Below are 16,414 nucleotides of genomic sequence, written 5' to 3' on the forward strand. Positions count from 1 at the left end.
GGCTGCCCAGCTGAAACAGAACTGCAGCTGGTTTTGCAGTCTTGTCCTGAAGGCAGTTTTGCTCCTTCAGCCAGCCAGCCTGTCCTGTCTGTTTGCAAAGGCTCTCATCCTCTTGACAGCGCAAGCTCCAGCTCTCCCTTATTGCTAGCCTGATGTGAATTGTTTTGCATGGCACAACTTCTCCCAGAGCTTTACAATGAGGGTGTGAAATAAGGAATTGCACACGGTAGTGGAGGAGGAGGAGGAGGAGGCGAATGGAAGATTCCTGGCTGGCCTCCCCTTCCTGGAGCAGCAGGCATCGGTGGTGGTGGTGGTGGTGGTGGTGGTGAAGGAGGCCCCTTCCCCTTTGGTCAGTGGTCATCAATTGTCCATTGGTTGCTGTGGTTACTGAGTGGAGGATGCCATCTGCGTCGAGATGAAAGTCTCTATAACACCGTGAGTTGACGGTAGCAAGTGGCTGTGACTGTTGGTGGAGTCAGAGCTCTGGTAAAGCACCAGGCTACTGGAGGAGACTGGGGGGAAACGGGATACAAGCATGGCACATGAGTTTATGTATGGGAACACTTCCATGCAGTTCCTTCACTCTCCTACACCCCAAAAGAGGATATATATATTCCCACCCCACCCCCTGCTACTAAACATAGGAGGGCTTCAACATTTGAATTGGCCCATCACTTTAAAAGGTGTCCCTGATTCATCAGGCACCGCACTCTGGATTTCTCAGGTGTGCATTTCTGGACCCACAGTGGGCAGGCTCAGGCCTCTTCAAAGAGGCATGCTTCTTGCATCTCTCCCACAGGGGGGAATGCCTCTTCTGCCCAGGCGTGCTTCCCCCCCCTGCAGAACTCTTGTGTTATTCATATGCAGAACTAATTGATTAAAACTCGTGCGATTAATCAACAGAGATTTGTTTAATAGAGCCAGGAGTGGGGGACCTGCTGTCCTCCAGATGTTGCTGCCTAATTTCAGTTTGGTGGCAGCATCTCTACTTTCCTAACAGGGAGTTCAGGATTAGCTCTTTGGGCCCTGGGGCAGCTCTTTGGGTTTCACTGGGGCTGCATCGTGGAAAGGCTGGCCGTTGGCCTGATGAAGCCATATTCACTCTACTGTGTTAGTTGTGTGGAGGGAAGGCTGCCATTCTTGACGTTGGGTTGGCCTTGGGCAAGCAATGGCCTTACATGACGGCTCTCGGGATGAACCGGCTCAATGCCCCACGCCTGGACTGGCTGAAGGAAGGGCCTTTGGCCCACGGGCTTGTCTCAGTAGAAGGAAGCGTGGATATTTCTGGCTACCAACCTGCTTGAGGAGGGGAGATGGGTTTTTCCAAGACCAAGTCATCATTTTATAAAGAAGATTAGGCCTACATAATAAAGGGGCGTGGAATGGATAAGACTTTTCTTGTTTTCGGAAGACACTTGAAATAATTGATCTTGACTTTAGTCCAGTGCTGAGGCTTTGACTGGTGCAAGTTGTCAAGAGAATGAAATATTTTAAGGATTTCCCCTGCTCTACCAAGAAGCAGAAAGCCCCCAGAGTTATCTGTTGGGAGAATTTGGCAGGAGGCTGCCATCGCATGTTCTCTGAAGTAGCGGCCCTCTTACCAGCAGGGCTAGAGGTGAGGCGGTGGCCTGGCTGGAGGTGCTGAATGGCAGGATCCTGGCTCTGCAAGTGTATGGTCGATGCTTGCACTGGTGGCGTGTGCATCCCAGACTCCGTGTGAGTCTCAGAGTCTGATGTGAAGACCTGGGGGAAATTGACACACGGAGAAGCATGGGCAGGGCTGGATTGGGAAATGGGTTAGGCGGGGCTATAGGCGGCTGGAGGGGAAGTCATCATCCTGGAAGGGAGATGGTGGTGAGTGATTAAATGGGGGCCACACCTTGCAGCCCTGGCAAGGTTCTCAAGACAGCTTACAAAATAAAATTCAATCTATAAAACAGATTGAAACTCACCATAAAACAGCAACGGGCCATGCATGCAGCAGCCTGGAAGGCTGCCCGAAAGGGCTCTTAACTGGCCTCCGAAAAGGCTAAATGGCAGCTGGCTTGAGTGGCTGCTCATCAAGAGGGAACCCTGTTCAGGGCAGGCCGTCCCCCCCCCCACCTACCCCACCGCCAAAGCCCCTGCCTTTGTAGCCCTCTGCTGAAGCACAACTGGCTATGGCCACACAGGGAATTGGGTAGAAGCGTCAGGTCTCCAGCCTGAGTCTTACGTGCTGCAATACACAGCGAGAGGGTCAAGCCCCTTGGAGGGTCACCTGTCTGTGGAGGCCACCCTCCCTGCCTCTTTTTTTAAACCTTTAACAAATGCATCCAGGGATTTAATCCTGCCAGAGTTACTGTTTCCCAGCTAGTTCTATTGCATTCTTCAATCTGTGTTGGACTACAACTCGCATCGTTTCCAGCCCATACAGCCATTGATGGGAGCTGTAGTCCAATACATCTGGAGAGCACCGGGTTGGGAAAGGCCATCCTGCTGCTTAACTAGTCTTGCAAATCAGTAGCCCAGTTTTTCTTGCATGGCTGGCTTCCTGCTGAATTTGCCGTTTCCTAAACCAGCCTGCCCAGGCCTGCCCAACCTGCCCTGGAAAGACCGGAGCGACCTGCGGAGGCTGCAGAAGAGCTGGCATTGGCATTGCTCAGAGTGTGCTTCTGACCCTTGGCTTCCACGGCCTCCCCATGGCCAATCCCTCTTACCTGCTTGGTTGGCGTCAGGCTGGCGAAAGCGCTGAGGTTGGAGGTGTCCGTTATCACCATGGTCTGGGGCAGAAGGCTGGTGTGGGCGTACTGGGCCACCTCAGGCTTGTGGCCATACAGAGCTAGAAACAGGGGAGACTCCGTCAGAAATGTCAACTGATAATAGAACAACACCATCCTTAGGAACAGGCCGGCCTGAAACTTCATGGCAAACCACTACATAAGAACATTCTAACTTCTTTTAAATCCTGGGGAAATTAAAATGATCATGGGTGGAGAGTAAACATTCTACCAAAAATGAGGCAAAAGAAATAAAAATAAACAAATGTGTTCTCTCCAGAAATTTCAAACATAGATTTATTAACATGTATGTAGGTAGCAGCATGACTAACAATAGCACCTTGGGGAAAAGGCTCTCTTCCATTTTGGAGAAATAAATGCGGTCTATTGCCTTAATGGAAAAACTAACGCACCAGGTCAGACAGGTTAGGCCTGAAAAGTATAGAGGCTGCTTTTATGAAAATTGAGAAGATTTTATAAAATTCTTTGGAAGGGCTACAGAGATGCCTGGCAAGAGGGGTGAAAAACACACCCGCGGCCCGCAGTGCCCTCTGCCCCCCCTCCTCCCCCAGCTGGGTACTTTATTTGAGGGCACCGGCGTTTCCCCCTTGTGAACCACGTTAGCACAGCTATGCGTGTGTACATGATTGACTTACCTCTGGGTAAGCGAGCATGGCCCCAATTTGGGAGAGGGGGATTTAAGCTCCCCCACTTTCATTCCATGCTGAAATTCAAATTAAAAAAGAAGAAAGTCTCAATTTTTTCCACTTTTAACCCCCCCCCCCGCCACCTGCTGAGACCATGGTGACTCTGGAGAGGGGGGATTTAAATCCCCCCCGAATCACCATGGTCCCTAATTGAGGCCATGCACACTTACCCAGAGACGTCAAAAGCATGCGCACATAGATGTGCTAGGAAGGCGAACGCTGGTCACGCCCTGACTGCGAGGAGCAGCCAAGGAAGCGGTTCTTTAAGTGTTAGAGGAAGAACATAAAACCCTCAGCTGCCTTGTTCTAAAAAGGAAGCCAAGCCAGCCCCAGCCCGCTTAAGGTCTGGCATATATAGGTCAATGCAGGTGCTTTGTAAGTCCGGAAAGCGGGGTGGGCAGGGGGAGGAATTGCACCACAAAGGGCCCTGGATCCGTGCCTGGAGCGGGCAGGAAGGTGAAGGGGACACGAACGACGGCAGGACGGCAAGCGCCACTGTCGTCAGCAGCAGCCGGGGCGCAGCCAGCAATTCCCCATCCCCACCACGGCTTGTTTTCACGGCAGTTTCTCCTGACATGGGAAGCGGGAGAATTCCTGCTTTCCAGACGCTCCAGGGTGACCGTGGGTGCTGCTGAAATACGAGGCTTCTTGCGGAACCAGTCCACAGGCCTTGTGCAGCTATTCTGGCTCCATTTATTTATTTATTTATTTATTTATAACATTTTTATACTGCCCAATAGCCGAAGCTCTCTGGGCGGTTCACAAATTTATTTTAGAATGTGTATGTACTGCTTCCCATTTTTAAAGTCCTGAAGCTATTTACAACAAATTATAAAACCATATATCATTAAAAAGTTAACAACATTTAGATAAGTTAATGGTTGGGAAAAGCTGAGATAAACCAGTCTTTTTATTAATCACCAAAAGCCTTTCAGATCACAGAGGGGAGGTCATTCCAGAGGGAGGGTGCCACCACAGAGCAGGCCTGTTGCCGTCCGATGGGACTGTGCAGGGACTGTCCATGTGGCATGGACAACAAAGCCTGTCCTGAGGATCACAGTGGGCCTACATGGGGGGGGGGAGGGGGGCAACCTTTCAGGTGACCTGGTCCTAAGACCCAGTTGTCTTTCCCTCATTAACAGATTTTTGTGAAGAGAAAAAGTTGGGAAAGGTAGTGAGAAAATGTGGTGGGGTTGCAAATGGAAGATGCCACTGTGTGGACCCCTCGAGACTGTGTTGGAGGCAGGGTGATTGCACACTCAAAGCCTCGTTTGGGAGTAGTCCACCTTCCAAGAAGCTCAAGGCAGTGTCCATGGGGGCGTTCTCATTTTGTCATCACAGCAACCCTGGGAGGAAGCTTGCCTGTCTTTGCAAGGGCAGCTTCCTCCCAGAAGAGTGCCCTGGGCCAGGCAGAAAAGAGGGGGCTTATTCTAAAAGGTAGCAGAATGAAAGGAGTTGTCTGTGGGAAGGAGTGGAGGGTAGATGGTGGGCGAAGGAGGCAGTGGGGCCACGTTTGTCTAAACGTGTAGCCCTGCTCTTCCTTTACAATGCATTCATTTTGCATGTTCCTAGGGCTGCGTGCTGCCAGCAGGCGTGTCGTCTCCTCTCCCACTCACCCCTTTTCCACACAGACAAGACACAAAGACACACATTTCGCTCACGCATTTTCCAGCCCCCTCCCCTCGGCTGACCCATGGAGATTAGCAGAGGGGGGTGGTGGTGGTGGTGGTGGTGGTGGTAGTAGTAGTGGTGGTCTTATTCTCCCCTCCAGCACTAGAAGCGAACCCTTTCTCAGCACTGGGGCGTCTCTCTCTGATCCAGAGCAGACCTGCAGCTCTCTTGGGCTGGGGCTGTGGGCTGTGTGTACTCGCCCGCCCGGGAAGGAGCTTGAAGGCCTGGGTGCTCCTCAGCCCTGCCTTAGACCCTGGACTGGGCCTCCGCTCAGACTCCGTCAGAACACACAGGTGGCCTCACTGGATCAGGTCAAAGGCGCTCCAGACCAGCATCCTCCCTCCCTGCGCATGGAGGCTCCGCTCAGCTGTCCTGCCTAACAGACATCTAATAGGGCAGGTTTATCTCCCACTTCTCCCAAGCGGCCTTAGCTAGTACCACCCCACCCCCAATCTCGTGGCAGGTGAATTCCACAAGTGGTCGACGCACTTCACAAAGCATTCCGTAGCGTTGGCAGCTTCTTGGCTCCCAAACCTACCATGAGGAGCCTGGATCTGGGCCATGGTCGCCATGAAAGGGCTCTGGTTGAGATGGCTCTGGACCTGTTGCATGAGAGGCTGCTGGTACGACGGGTGCAGCTGCTGGGAGAACTGGACCGGCTGAAGCGTGGTGAGGCTGTTCCCCATATTGTTGATGACTGGGACACTCTGGGCTTGGGTGGAAGCGAGGCCTGGAAGACAAGAGTCCGCAAAGGTTCTCAGGTGGCAGCAGGGCTGGGAAAGCCCACCCACTCACCAAGCTGGCCAGGACCCTGGAGAGCCACTGCCAATCAGAGAGGGCAGCACTGGCTAGATGGGCCAATGAAGGCATGCCTTAAAAGCCAGCTCCCTATCTGCATGCTCTAAGGCAGCACGTGTTCATTTCAACGGGTCTTGCACCATGAGAACTAGAAAGCTGTTCTTCTACTGCAAGGTGCAAGCGGCGGGGGAGGTGGCACTCACATGCCCCTTCCCTATAGGTCTCCTCGCTTACCAATGACCAGGGTGGAGGCCCCCGTATTGGTGAATGTCGGCGTTAGTGAAGATGTGTCCCCTGGACCAATTGCCATGACGCCAGGGAGCGACGCCATGATGAGGTTCTGGGTTTGTTGGCTCAGAGCGTGCGGGTTTTGCTCTAGGCTGTGCAAGGCAGTCAGGGTGCTCACTGGCGGAAGGGAGCCCCCAGGAGTAGAGATCTGTTCGTGGGGAAAGCAAACAAGGAGGTCAAAACGCTGTTTGGGGAGGAGGCCAGAGGCAAGGAATGATATCCCCAGGAGGACTCAAAGGGTTCAAACAACTTTGGACGTGGTGTCTCAGTGGTCTTCACAACAAGCCTGTAAAGAAGGCCACAATATCATCTCATAGTGTAGATGTGGGGGGTAGAACTGGGGGGAGGGGGTGGCTTGCCGAATGCCACCAAAGGAGTTAATGGAACAGGCAAAAAATCTAGCTAGAGGCTTCCCGGATCCTTTCTTGCATGCTTTTCAAATATACTACCCCACGCTGGCTGGAGGATACTGGGAGTTGTAGTCCAACAGCTGGAGGGCACCAGGTTGGCCCTGTGTTGTGCTAGAGCCAAACCTGGTGATCTTTGGCCAGTAAAATAGTCTCTAGTTTTAAATCCTCACATATAAAATGGGAATGCTTAACAACCCGCCCATATAGGGCTATTGTGAGAGAAGGAACAAGCCAAGGATGGCAAAACACGCTGGGGAAAAACAGTAGGAACAGCCATTGAGGTTACTGCTTGGTGCTGGGAACCATCTCTTTTGTGGCCCGGTGCGGTCTGTGCTTTTGCTTTTTCATTTTTGGAACAACTTAAGGCAGTGAGAATGCGGCAGGATCCCCCTTGCTTCTGTACCTTCCAGCAGCCAGGCACCCACATTAGGCTGGGCTTGACTCACCAGTTTCGCTTCTGTAGCCGAGCCAGAACTGGCCGAGCACAGACCCGGGGAAGAGACCTGGTGCAGGATGGTCTGTGTGGTGATGATGGAATTGCTTCCCCCGTGCTGGCTGCCGTTCGAGGTATCGGTTTCGCTGACGGGCTGCTGATTGTACCTCATGCCAGAGTCAGAAAAGGTGAGGGTTTGCTGCTGCTGCTGCTGCTGCTGCTGCTGCTGCTGCTGCAGGGAAGATTGCTCTAGAGCAAAAAGAAGGAAGCAGAGGCACATCCTAGGAACCTGTGCGGATGATGACGGCGCTCAGCTGTGATCTCAGAAACCCTCTTTAATCTCTACAACAGGTTCAGATTGCAAGAGATATTCCCGGGGGCTGGTCCCCAGCTACACAACCCCCCCAACCCAATGGAGATTCAAGTTGTCAAAGTCCAGGCCTAAGCATCTTCCATAAGCGTTGCCAGCCTTTGGGGATTACGTCCGGGAAGGGTGAAAGGGAAATGTCAGTTAATTTTAGTTTGAAGCAATTCTAGTCTGTTCTACTGGGGAACTGGGATTCCCATTTTACAAATGGAGAACTGAGGCAGAGGGCCTTGCTATGTTTGTGTCCTTGCCCTTTTTCCATGAACCTCAAATTGGTATATGGCGGGGGGTGATGGGGAGTGTAGTGTCCCAGGAAGCCCCCTCCACCTCTGAGAAGTACCCAGACCCAGGCTTGCTTAACTTCAAAACGGAACCACCTCCATCCATCACCTTCAGCCATACTCAGGTTCAAGTCCACGAGTGTTTCCATGCGTGGGCTGGCAGTTGAACCTTCCCGCTCCACTGCACTTCCAGTGGCACACACTCTATTGGACGCGTGCCATGAGCTATGGGGCGTTGGTGTCTTACGGCTCTGGCTTGTTTGAGGAGAGACAACCCAGAGTCCCCAGGTTGGACACCAAGATAAATAAACCATGAATGGAGGGCCCATCGTTAGTTTAGCTGCTCCCACTTGCAGGGGAAACCAAGCAGGAGCGATTGGCAGAAAAACCCAGCACGCAGCTTAATCCACATAACCCAGGGTTCTCCAGAACTCAGGCTGATCATGATGTCCAAACTGGCCCAATGTCTGCAGAAATGTCCGAAGCCAAAACAGCTGAATTACAGTCTCTGGCTTCAGGGCCTTCCACCACGCCTTGCTCCGCCCCCGCCGTATGACTGAAAGGCACACGGAATGTTCAGAGGGCGGGGAAAGGAGTGGCGGCAGTGAACCTTCTCAAGGGCGCAGAATCTCACTTCCCTTGGTGAAGGCTTTGACTTGCCTGGGAGCAGAGCTTCACGCGTGTTTATTGGTGTGGCCTTGTATGCAGATGACTTCGTTTTGGCCGCCTGACCTGCCTTCAGGCTGTCCCATTAACGCCACGGAAAAACCGCCCTGGGGCCCAATCCAGCAGCTGGCTTGCCCCTTCTCCTCTACACCTGCTACTCACCGTGAACCTTGCTGGGTGAGAGAGGTGCTGCTGGCTGGAGTGAGGAAGAGCCGTGGGAGGCCAGGGTGGGCGCAGGGCCGGCCTGTGGCCCGCTGTAGCTGTCCATGGCGAGCTTGTGCCGGAAAGCCTCCTCCTTCCGGCGGTTGGCGAACCAGTTGTAGACTCTCACCTCGGTCACCAGGTTTGAGCCCAGGCCCTGGGCCTGGGAAGGGGAGACGCCACGCTGAATGCACTCTGCCCTGCCGAGAGAGGCCAGAGATGGTCAGAGCGGGGGTGGGGGCGGGGTCTTCAACTCAAAGGAGATGCTCCACTGGGGGCAGCCCTGCCTAGTGGCTTCCACGGGCCTTTTGTTAAAGGTGAAGGGGAGAGAGGGAGAGAGACGCTTTGCTAAGCTCATTGGGGAGCCATCAGTGACAAGGTCAGTTGTGGCGGCTGCTCTTCTCCGAAAGGCCTGTGGTCTTCTGAACACATGCACACCCCATTGGTAAGGTGTTGAAGTCCCCAGCGGACTCTGCCATCCTGTGAGCACACCAGAAGATGTTGCAATGTGCAAGAGTTCCAAGCCAAACCTTTGCAGCTATTGCAGCTGCTTCATTGTAATTTTAAAGGAACCCAGCATAGGGTGCACAAGAGCCCTGCTCTCCCCCCATAAGGGTGCTTTCAGATAATTACTCTTGGCACCTCCACTGTGTTAATTATAGTCTAGGGTGACCATATTTGGGAAACCAAAAAAGAGGACACCTAGTGTGTGTGTGGGGAAGCAGCTTTCTGAGTCCTGCGGAAAGTACGTTATTCCCCCGCCACCTTAACGAACCCAATTGGAGTGGAGGAGGGGAAAGGATTTCATTCTGCACCACCACCATCCACTCCAATTGGGGCCTTTTCTATAATGTCCATGAATGACCCACTTTCCCCTTTAAGACCTCAATTGGAGCTTGGGGTGGGGGAATGATGTGCCTCAAGAAAGCATGTCACTCCCTCCAGCCATGCTAATGGCAGCCTTAAAGGGGAAGGTGTGTCATTCCAGGACATTATTGAAAATTATAGAAAATCCCCCCCCTGACACTATGGAAAGAACAAAAACCAGGACAAATCCGGGGAAATCCTGACAGTTGGTCACCCTGTTATAGTCTAACTATAATTGGCTTGGATCTTTCTGTGCTGGTGTGTTTTTAGCACCACGTTTCATCTCCGAGTTGATTACATGTTTAAGTGGAATTTGGGGTGAAATACAGATTGGGGGGGGACTTGAAGGAGGAATCAGCCCATCCCACCCAAAATCAATAATTTGTTTTCTTAATGAATGTTAAAAAACAAAATGACTCTATACACAGGGCAGGACCAGCAGACTTTGAGGGGGAAATTTGCTTGGCATCCTTCTTCCACTAATTTCATATAGGAGAAAAATGTAGCAAGAATTGCAGATGTCACCCCACCCACACCCACACCAGATGAGAGAAAATTAAGATAACTGCCCCACCCCCTTGTCTGTCCCTACTATCTGGTATTTAGAGGCATATAGCCCCAGAACATGGAGTTTTCATGTCATTATCCTGGCTAATAAGGGATTACCCTGCCTCCCAGGACTGGATCCAGAGGTCATCTAGTCTAGCATCCGGTTTCCAGTGGTGGATTGCAAGTATTTTTTGTCCCCAGCACCTGGTATTCAGAGGCATGCTGCCTGTGGATATGGAGGCTCCATTGGCTCAGTAGTAGAGCCCCTGTTTTGCATGCAGAAGGCCCAGGGTTTGATCCCTGGCATCCCAAGGTAGGAGCTACCGGAAACCCTGGAGAACCAGTGCTGCCAGTCAGTGTGGACAGTACTGGGCTTGGTGGACCAATGGCCTGGCTCTGTAAAAGGCAGCTTCCTATTTTCCTATTCAGCTCTCAATGTGATCAGACACTGCAGCCTTTCGCCCTGTGTTGGCATCCTTCAGTACCCCACTCCAATCACCTGTTGCACTCCTCCACTAATGCTTCTCGTTCCTCCTTGCTGGGATTCTTTTGCCTCTCATAGGCTTGGAAAAGGATTTGCTGTGAGGCGGGGCCCCATTTGAAGCGATTCCTCCTCCCTTTCTTGGTCGGTAGATCCTCTCCCATCGTGTCTTCCACCATGATCCCCTGGCCAGCGTGTGTGAATTCTGGAGCCACAAAATGGGGTGGGGGTGGGGGGAATGTTATTCGCACAGAATCAGGTGGGTTGGGGAGACAACGGAGATAAATTAGTACTTTCTGTTACATGAATTGGGTGTTGTATATGTTGCATCTCTGGTGATTTTTTTTCTCATCTGCGAAGAGAGTAACTTAGAGAAGCAAAAGTCTTTCCCATTTGCCTGGCACAGCATTTTCCATGAGCCCAATAGCTGAGCATTATTATTATTATTATTATTATTATTATTGTTGTTGTTGTTGTTGTTGTTATTTTAAAAATGGTACTGGAGGGCTCTTTTCACTCTTGAATCCAAAAAGATCTAGAATATGTGAAAGTGTGGCTGTCTTCTCTCAGAGGAGACCAGCCACTGCGTTTCTGCAGCAGGTGTTGTCTCTTGCTTTTCTTTGAACTCAAAGGCGGCATTGCCCAGGCCAGAGAACTCATGCACAGAGACAACAGGCAGCCTCATCTAAGAGCAGGGGATGGGCACTTCCTTTTGTCTAGTGCAAGTTTTGCCTAACTAAGAAGAGCCCACTTCTGCTGACATGGCCGTCCGCTATGAAGAGGCCGCCTGCTCTGAACCTGTACTCAGGTAAAGCAGCACGTGACTGGAGGGGTGGGCCTTGCTGTGCTGGGCTGTACCTCTTGGTCCGCTGTGCTGTTTGTGCGCAAGCAGGACTTTGCCTTGAGCCAGCGCTCCTCTGTTGTGCCCTTGAGAATCGGAAAGAGCTGCTGGTTGCGATACTTACGTTGGATCACCTCTCGCTGCTTGCGGACGTACCAGGTGTAAAGGGCAGCTCTCTTCTGGGTCTTCATGGGTGTGCCCTTGTTGAGATGCTGTGAGAGGTGGGACTGATTCAAGCCTGTGGTGTCCACCACCTCCCGTTGAGGGATGTTGTGTTGCTGTAGGTAGGACTTCACCATCTTAGCTACCCTCCAGGGATCCTCTCTGGAAGGAACAGAAAACACACTATGTGAAAGAGAACTTTCCCCTGTGTGAATCCTGTGAAGTGAGAGGGTTCAAATCACAGTGTGTCTTGAAAATGGACAGAGTAAAAGTGACGTCTTCTATCCTGTTGCACACGTCGTTTTCCTTTGTGCACCTGATCCAAAGAGTGCTTTATAGTGAAACTCTGTTGGCCCCCTTGGGTGCTTCTTGACCAAGCTTCTAGCGCTACCAATCACAAGGCACTGGGATTTGGGGCTGGAAGTCGAAGCCAGCATTAGCCCCACCTCTAACCTGCAATATCAACTCTGGGATATATTACCAGGTTGTTGTATGCTATCTTCCTAGCCTCAACCTAATCCCCAAATTGTAAAAAGGCTATAACATCACTGGGCTACACTGGATGATTGTTGTAGGCCGTTCTCAACTCCAGCAAGATGCCCAACCAGCAATATTTTATTTATTTATTTATTTATTATACTTATACCCCGCTCCTCAGCCAAAAAAGGCTCTCGGAGCGGCTTACACTTAGCAAAAAAGACAATATTAACACCGGACTATTCTGCAGGGCTGCAGTATCTCTCAGCCTCGGCTCCCCTATCCTGCAATACATGCAATCTACAATAAACAAACAAACAAAGAGAGCTGCATTGGTCCACAGGGGGAGGGGGGGAATCCCAAACCCACACTAATGCCCAACTTGTGTGCCAAAATGCAAGAAAAGATTGTGCAACCTTTCAAGTTCTCTAGAACTGATTAAGAGTTCTGGAAAACTTGAAAGCGTGCACAACCTTTTGTGGCATTTTGGTTGGTCCTCATAAAGGTATTGCCGAATTATGGATTTTTGCAGTACGACAATGGAACCAGTGACCTATGGAGGTTGTGGGCTCTCCCACAATAGAGCCATTCAAGAGGCAGCTGGACAACCATCTGTCAGGGATGCTTTAGGGTGGATTCCTGCATTGAGCTGGTGGGGGGGGGGGGGGCTCGTTGGACTCGATGGCCTTATAGGCCCCTTCCAACTCTACTCTTCTATGATTCTATGGCCTTCTGTATTGTGTGAATAATAGTACCATGTTAATCGTGTTTCGACAGGGCTTGTGGGTGGGAAGCTTCAAGCCAATCATAAACCAAATATTGATTTCAATAACTTCTTACTGTTTTTGAAACTCTGAATCTGGCTTCAAGACTGGGTGAAATCCATGATTTTTAAGTAAAGTTTGTAAGAAAATAAGAGGCCTGCTGGGTCAGACTAAAGTGGGACTATTTAGTCCAGCATTCTGTTTGCACAGTGGCAGATGCCCACCAAGCGACAGCATCCTCCCACCCATGTTCCCCTGAACTGGTATTCAGCCACAGGGTGCCTCTGCTATTGGATGTAACCCACAGCCACCATAACTCATAGCCACTGAAAGCTTCCTCCATGCATTTGTCTAATTCCATTTTAGTTGCAAAAACATTGATGGGTGTTTTAAGGAGATAGTGCCTCCTCCAGATGGAATACGCCCAAGCAAGTGATTGAATTAGGAATTACATCAGTCTGTTTTGAGCTTCCCCAAACAGTAGTAAGCCACAGCTGTGTGCTTCAGGGTCGGTTGGTGGGTGCAAAGCTATCAAAGTCTTGTGGGTGGAACCAGGAAGGCTGGGCAGATTGCCAAAAGCAGCCAATAATGAGGACAAAGTTTGCACCTGCTGGCTCAGCTCAACATACCTCCCTCTCCTGTCTTTATGCTGACAGAGTATGTCCACAGCAGTTAAGGTTCCATCACACCGGGGGTTAACACGCTCCCTACCTTTGCTTCTCTGCCCATGGTTTCCTTCCTCAAGTTACTTCCTCTTTCAAAAGAGGAAAGCCCCATTGAGTCCGCTGCTCTAGTGGCGCTGCTTCTCCTGCACACAGCAGGAGAGAGCAGCGATTCCGAGTTTTTTAAAAATGGACTTAACGAAGGGTTTTTTGTAGCGCAAGGAAGGCCAGAAGGGGCAGAAGGCAGATGATATCATGTGAGGGACCTGAGCAAACTCCGTGAGTGCCCAGGAATGAGCGTCCTTCTTTCTGCTGTTCGTTACTCTGACCATTTCAAAGTCCTGAACTTTCTCGAGTCAGCTGTTTTGTTTGTCCACAAGTCATCTCTGTCGATAAAGGTACCCAGTGGCAGCACCAGAACAAAAATTGATTGGGTGGGCGGGCACAGAAGGGGCAGAATATATTTCTAGGTGAGTGCACTGTGTCCTACATGTTAAGATCTCTGTAAGAAAAATAACGGTATATCTTACACTAAAACTGCCATCCTAACCACATATTCTGAAATAAGTCATATATTGATTAATTTAGATTATAATATCTATCTATCTATCTATCTATCTATCTAGATAGATAGATAGATAGATAGACCTTAGATCTGTTGGAGGAGCCCTTCTCTGCATCCCACCAATGCAACATATATGCTATGGTGGGACAAGGGAGAGGGCTTTCTCTGTGGTGGCACCCCGACTGTGGAATGCCCTCCCCTTGGAGGCCCGACTGGCACCAACATTGATTGCATTTCGACGCCAAGTAAAAACATGGCCTTTTAATAAAGGCTTTGATGGTTAAACTCACTGGCACATTGTTGTAACTGTTTTAACTGTTTTACTGCTTTTAAATTATATATTGTTTTAACTTGGATCATGGTTTAATTTGTTTTTAACTGTGCATATTTATTGTTTTATACTGTATGTTTTTATCTGTACACCACTCTGAGATCTTAATGATATAGGGCAGGATATAAATGTTTTAAATAAATAAATAAATAAATAAATAGCATGTATTAGCCAAATTCAAATTACCGTAAGGAAAAAGGCTTTCAAACAAGGTAGAGTCACTCACTGCGCAAGCATTTCTTTGACATACAGTTTAGACAGACAGAACACTTTCTTTAGAAAACAGTTACTTCTGCAGGCAGAACCAGGAAGGTCGATTCTTAGTGTAAGGGAGGTAAGAGCAAACTGAGACACCTGGGCCCTGTACACCTGGGAAACGCAGTGCATGTGAAGCAGTAGTCTAAAGATCCAAAAGATGGTTTTGAACATGGAGTTCCTGATAAAGCTGGGTGTTGTTGTTGTTGTTGTTATTGCAATCCACTGTCTTTGTATTATGGAAGAAAAGAAATGGTTGACATGGTGGGATTAGTTGATTGGCTTGCATTGTGAGTAAATTCTCCCCACCCCCCCATTCCTGTCCTAATGAGAAAAAAGGGAGACGTGGAGAAGGTGGGGCAGAAAGTGGTTTCACTGGGGGCAACCGAAAGTGCTTTCCACCCATTTAAAAAAACCAACCCCACAATACCACCTGAACTCCAAAGCTGCCTTGGGGGCTTGTTGCATTTTGGAGGGGACCTTGTGGCTTTCCAGAGAAGGGGAGGAGGAGATTCTTCCTTGTAAACCCCCCACCCCCCAGCCATAGGAACAGTGGGCATTGTAGTCCAGCATACTTGGAGGGCATCAGGGGATGGGGCTAATCTCTTGCGCACGGAAGGAGGATGGTTGCCAAAAGGGAGAAGGGCGGATCAGGGGGCTTTTTCAATCTCGTTCCTTCTCTCCCGTGTCGCCTGTCGGGGTATTTTGCCCTGCAGCCTCTTTTCCTGCCCCCGAACACATTTGGAGCTCGCCAATACTTTGCCAGGTTTCCATCCTGCAAAAGCAGCCGCCGCCGCCGCCAGATGCCCGGGAGGCTTCTAGAGATGGCAGAAAGGAAATGGCAGCCTAGAGACGCGAAGGGCGCTTGGTTCCAGCTGGCGGGAGGGCCCAGGGAGCTGCACTCCCCGGTTTATGTATTGCATTTATTATGCGTTCACCCACGGAGCTGCCTCCCCGCCGGCAGAGATGCGGGCTCGCTGGACGGCCCACAAGTGACACCCCCCCCCCCGCGGTTCTTTCATCCCGCCAGGGCAAATGCGTGGCCAGAAGAACTCGGACCCGACAGCGGGGTCTCGGTGGCAGCTTGAAGCCGCTCCCCAGAGCCAAGCTGTAAGCCCGCACACTCCCCGCAAGGGCTGCCTTCGATAGCCACGCGAAGGCAGGGGAAAGCACGTGCAGGCAGCGTGCGGGATCTCTCGGGACAGGAAAAGTCGAGGCTGCCAGGCGTGGGTGGGCCCTCCTGGCGCAGGCAGGCAAGCAGGCAGGCGGGGGCGCGGGCGCTCGGCCAGTGAGTGAGTGAGTGAGTGAGTGAGTGAGTGTGGGTGTGGGTGTGGGTGTGTGGGTGGGTGGCTTCTGCTCCCTCCCCCGTTGGCGCCAGCTTTTCGCCCTTCGCAACGATTCATTAAAAAATGGTAATGGCAAGCACTTTTATGCAAGATGTATATAAGACATCACTTCTTCACATTCAGAAATGCTTTACGTGCTTTTCTTTGGGCAAATTCATCAACAGCAACAGAAAAATCAAGCAACTTTGCCTTGTCAATGTTAATGTTCAAAACTGCTAATCCATTCAAACGTTCTTGCACCACCGAGTAGGCCCCCTCAAAATCGTAGGCCCATGCCAATTGGCCCCACTGCCCAGCCCTGAGACCAGGTGTTTTAGCCTACAACTCCCATCTGCCCTAGCTAACATAGCCAAAATTGAGGGGTGATGGGAATTGTGGCTCTCCAGATGTTTTGCTGTACAAGTGGTCCACCCCATTGTATACACAAGGCAGCCTGTTAAAGGGTGGGCATCTTCCACCCTCCCAATGCATTCTTATGGGGGGGGGGGAAGTGGGTTCTAGTCCACGTTAGAACCTCTTGAGTGGGGTAGGGAGGA

At 50.8% G+C, this 16,414-nt stretch overlaps 1 protein-coding gene across 1 annotated transcript in view; it reads right to left on the reverse strand.

Moving 5' to 3' along the window:
- The window catches only part of HNF1A (HNF1 homeobox A), a 22,833-nt gene continuing 6,419 nt past the window's right edge, over nucleotides 1–16,414 (reverse strand). The window contains exons 2-10 of the mRNA XM_063144303.1: nucleotides 11,441–11,640; nucleotides 10,494–10,680; nucleotides 8,540–8,778; nucleotides 7,077–7,312; nucleotides 6,167–6,368; nucleotides 5,673–5,864; nucleotides 2,697–2,818; nucleotides 1,602–1,743; nucleotides 1–512 (exon numbers count right to left, since the gene is read on the reverse strand). Coding sequence (XP_063000373.1) covers nucleotides 385–512; nucleotides 1,602–1,743; nucleotides 2,697–2,818; nucleotides 5,673–5,864; nucleotides 6,167–6,368; nucleotides 7,077–7,312; nucleotides 8,540–8,778; nucleotides 10,494–10,680; nucleotides 11,441–11,640 — 1,648 coding nt within the window. The 3' untranslated portion in view covers nucleotides 1–384. The remainder of the gene's footprint in view (nucleotides 513–1,601; nucleotides 1,744–2,696; nucleotides 2,819–5,672; nucleotides 5,865–6,166; nucleotides 6,369–7,076; nucleotides 7,313–8,539; nucleotides 8,779–10,493; nucleotides 10,681–11,440; nucleotides 11,641–16,414) is intronic.

This window comes from Elgaria multicarinata, chromosome 18, assembly GCF_023053635.1.
Source record: "Elgaria multicarinata webbii isolate HBS135686 ecotype San Diego chromosome 18, rElgMul1.1.pri, whole genome shotgun sequence".
Classification (NCBI taxonomy): Eukaryota; Metazoa; Chordata; class Lepidosauria; order Squamata; family Anguidae; genus Elgaria; species Elgaria multicarinata.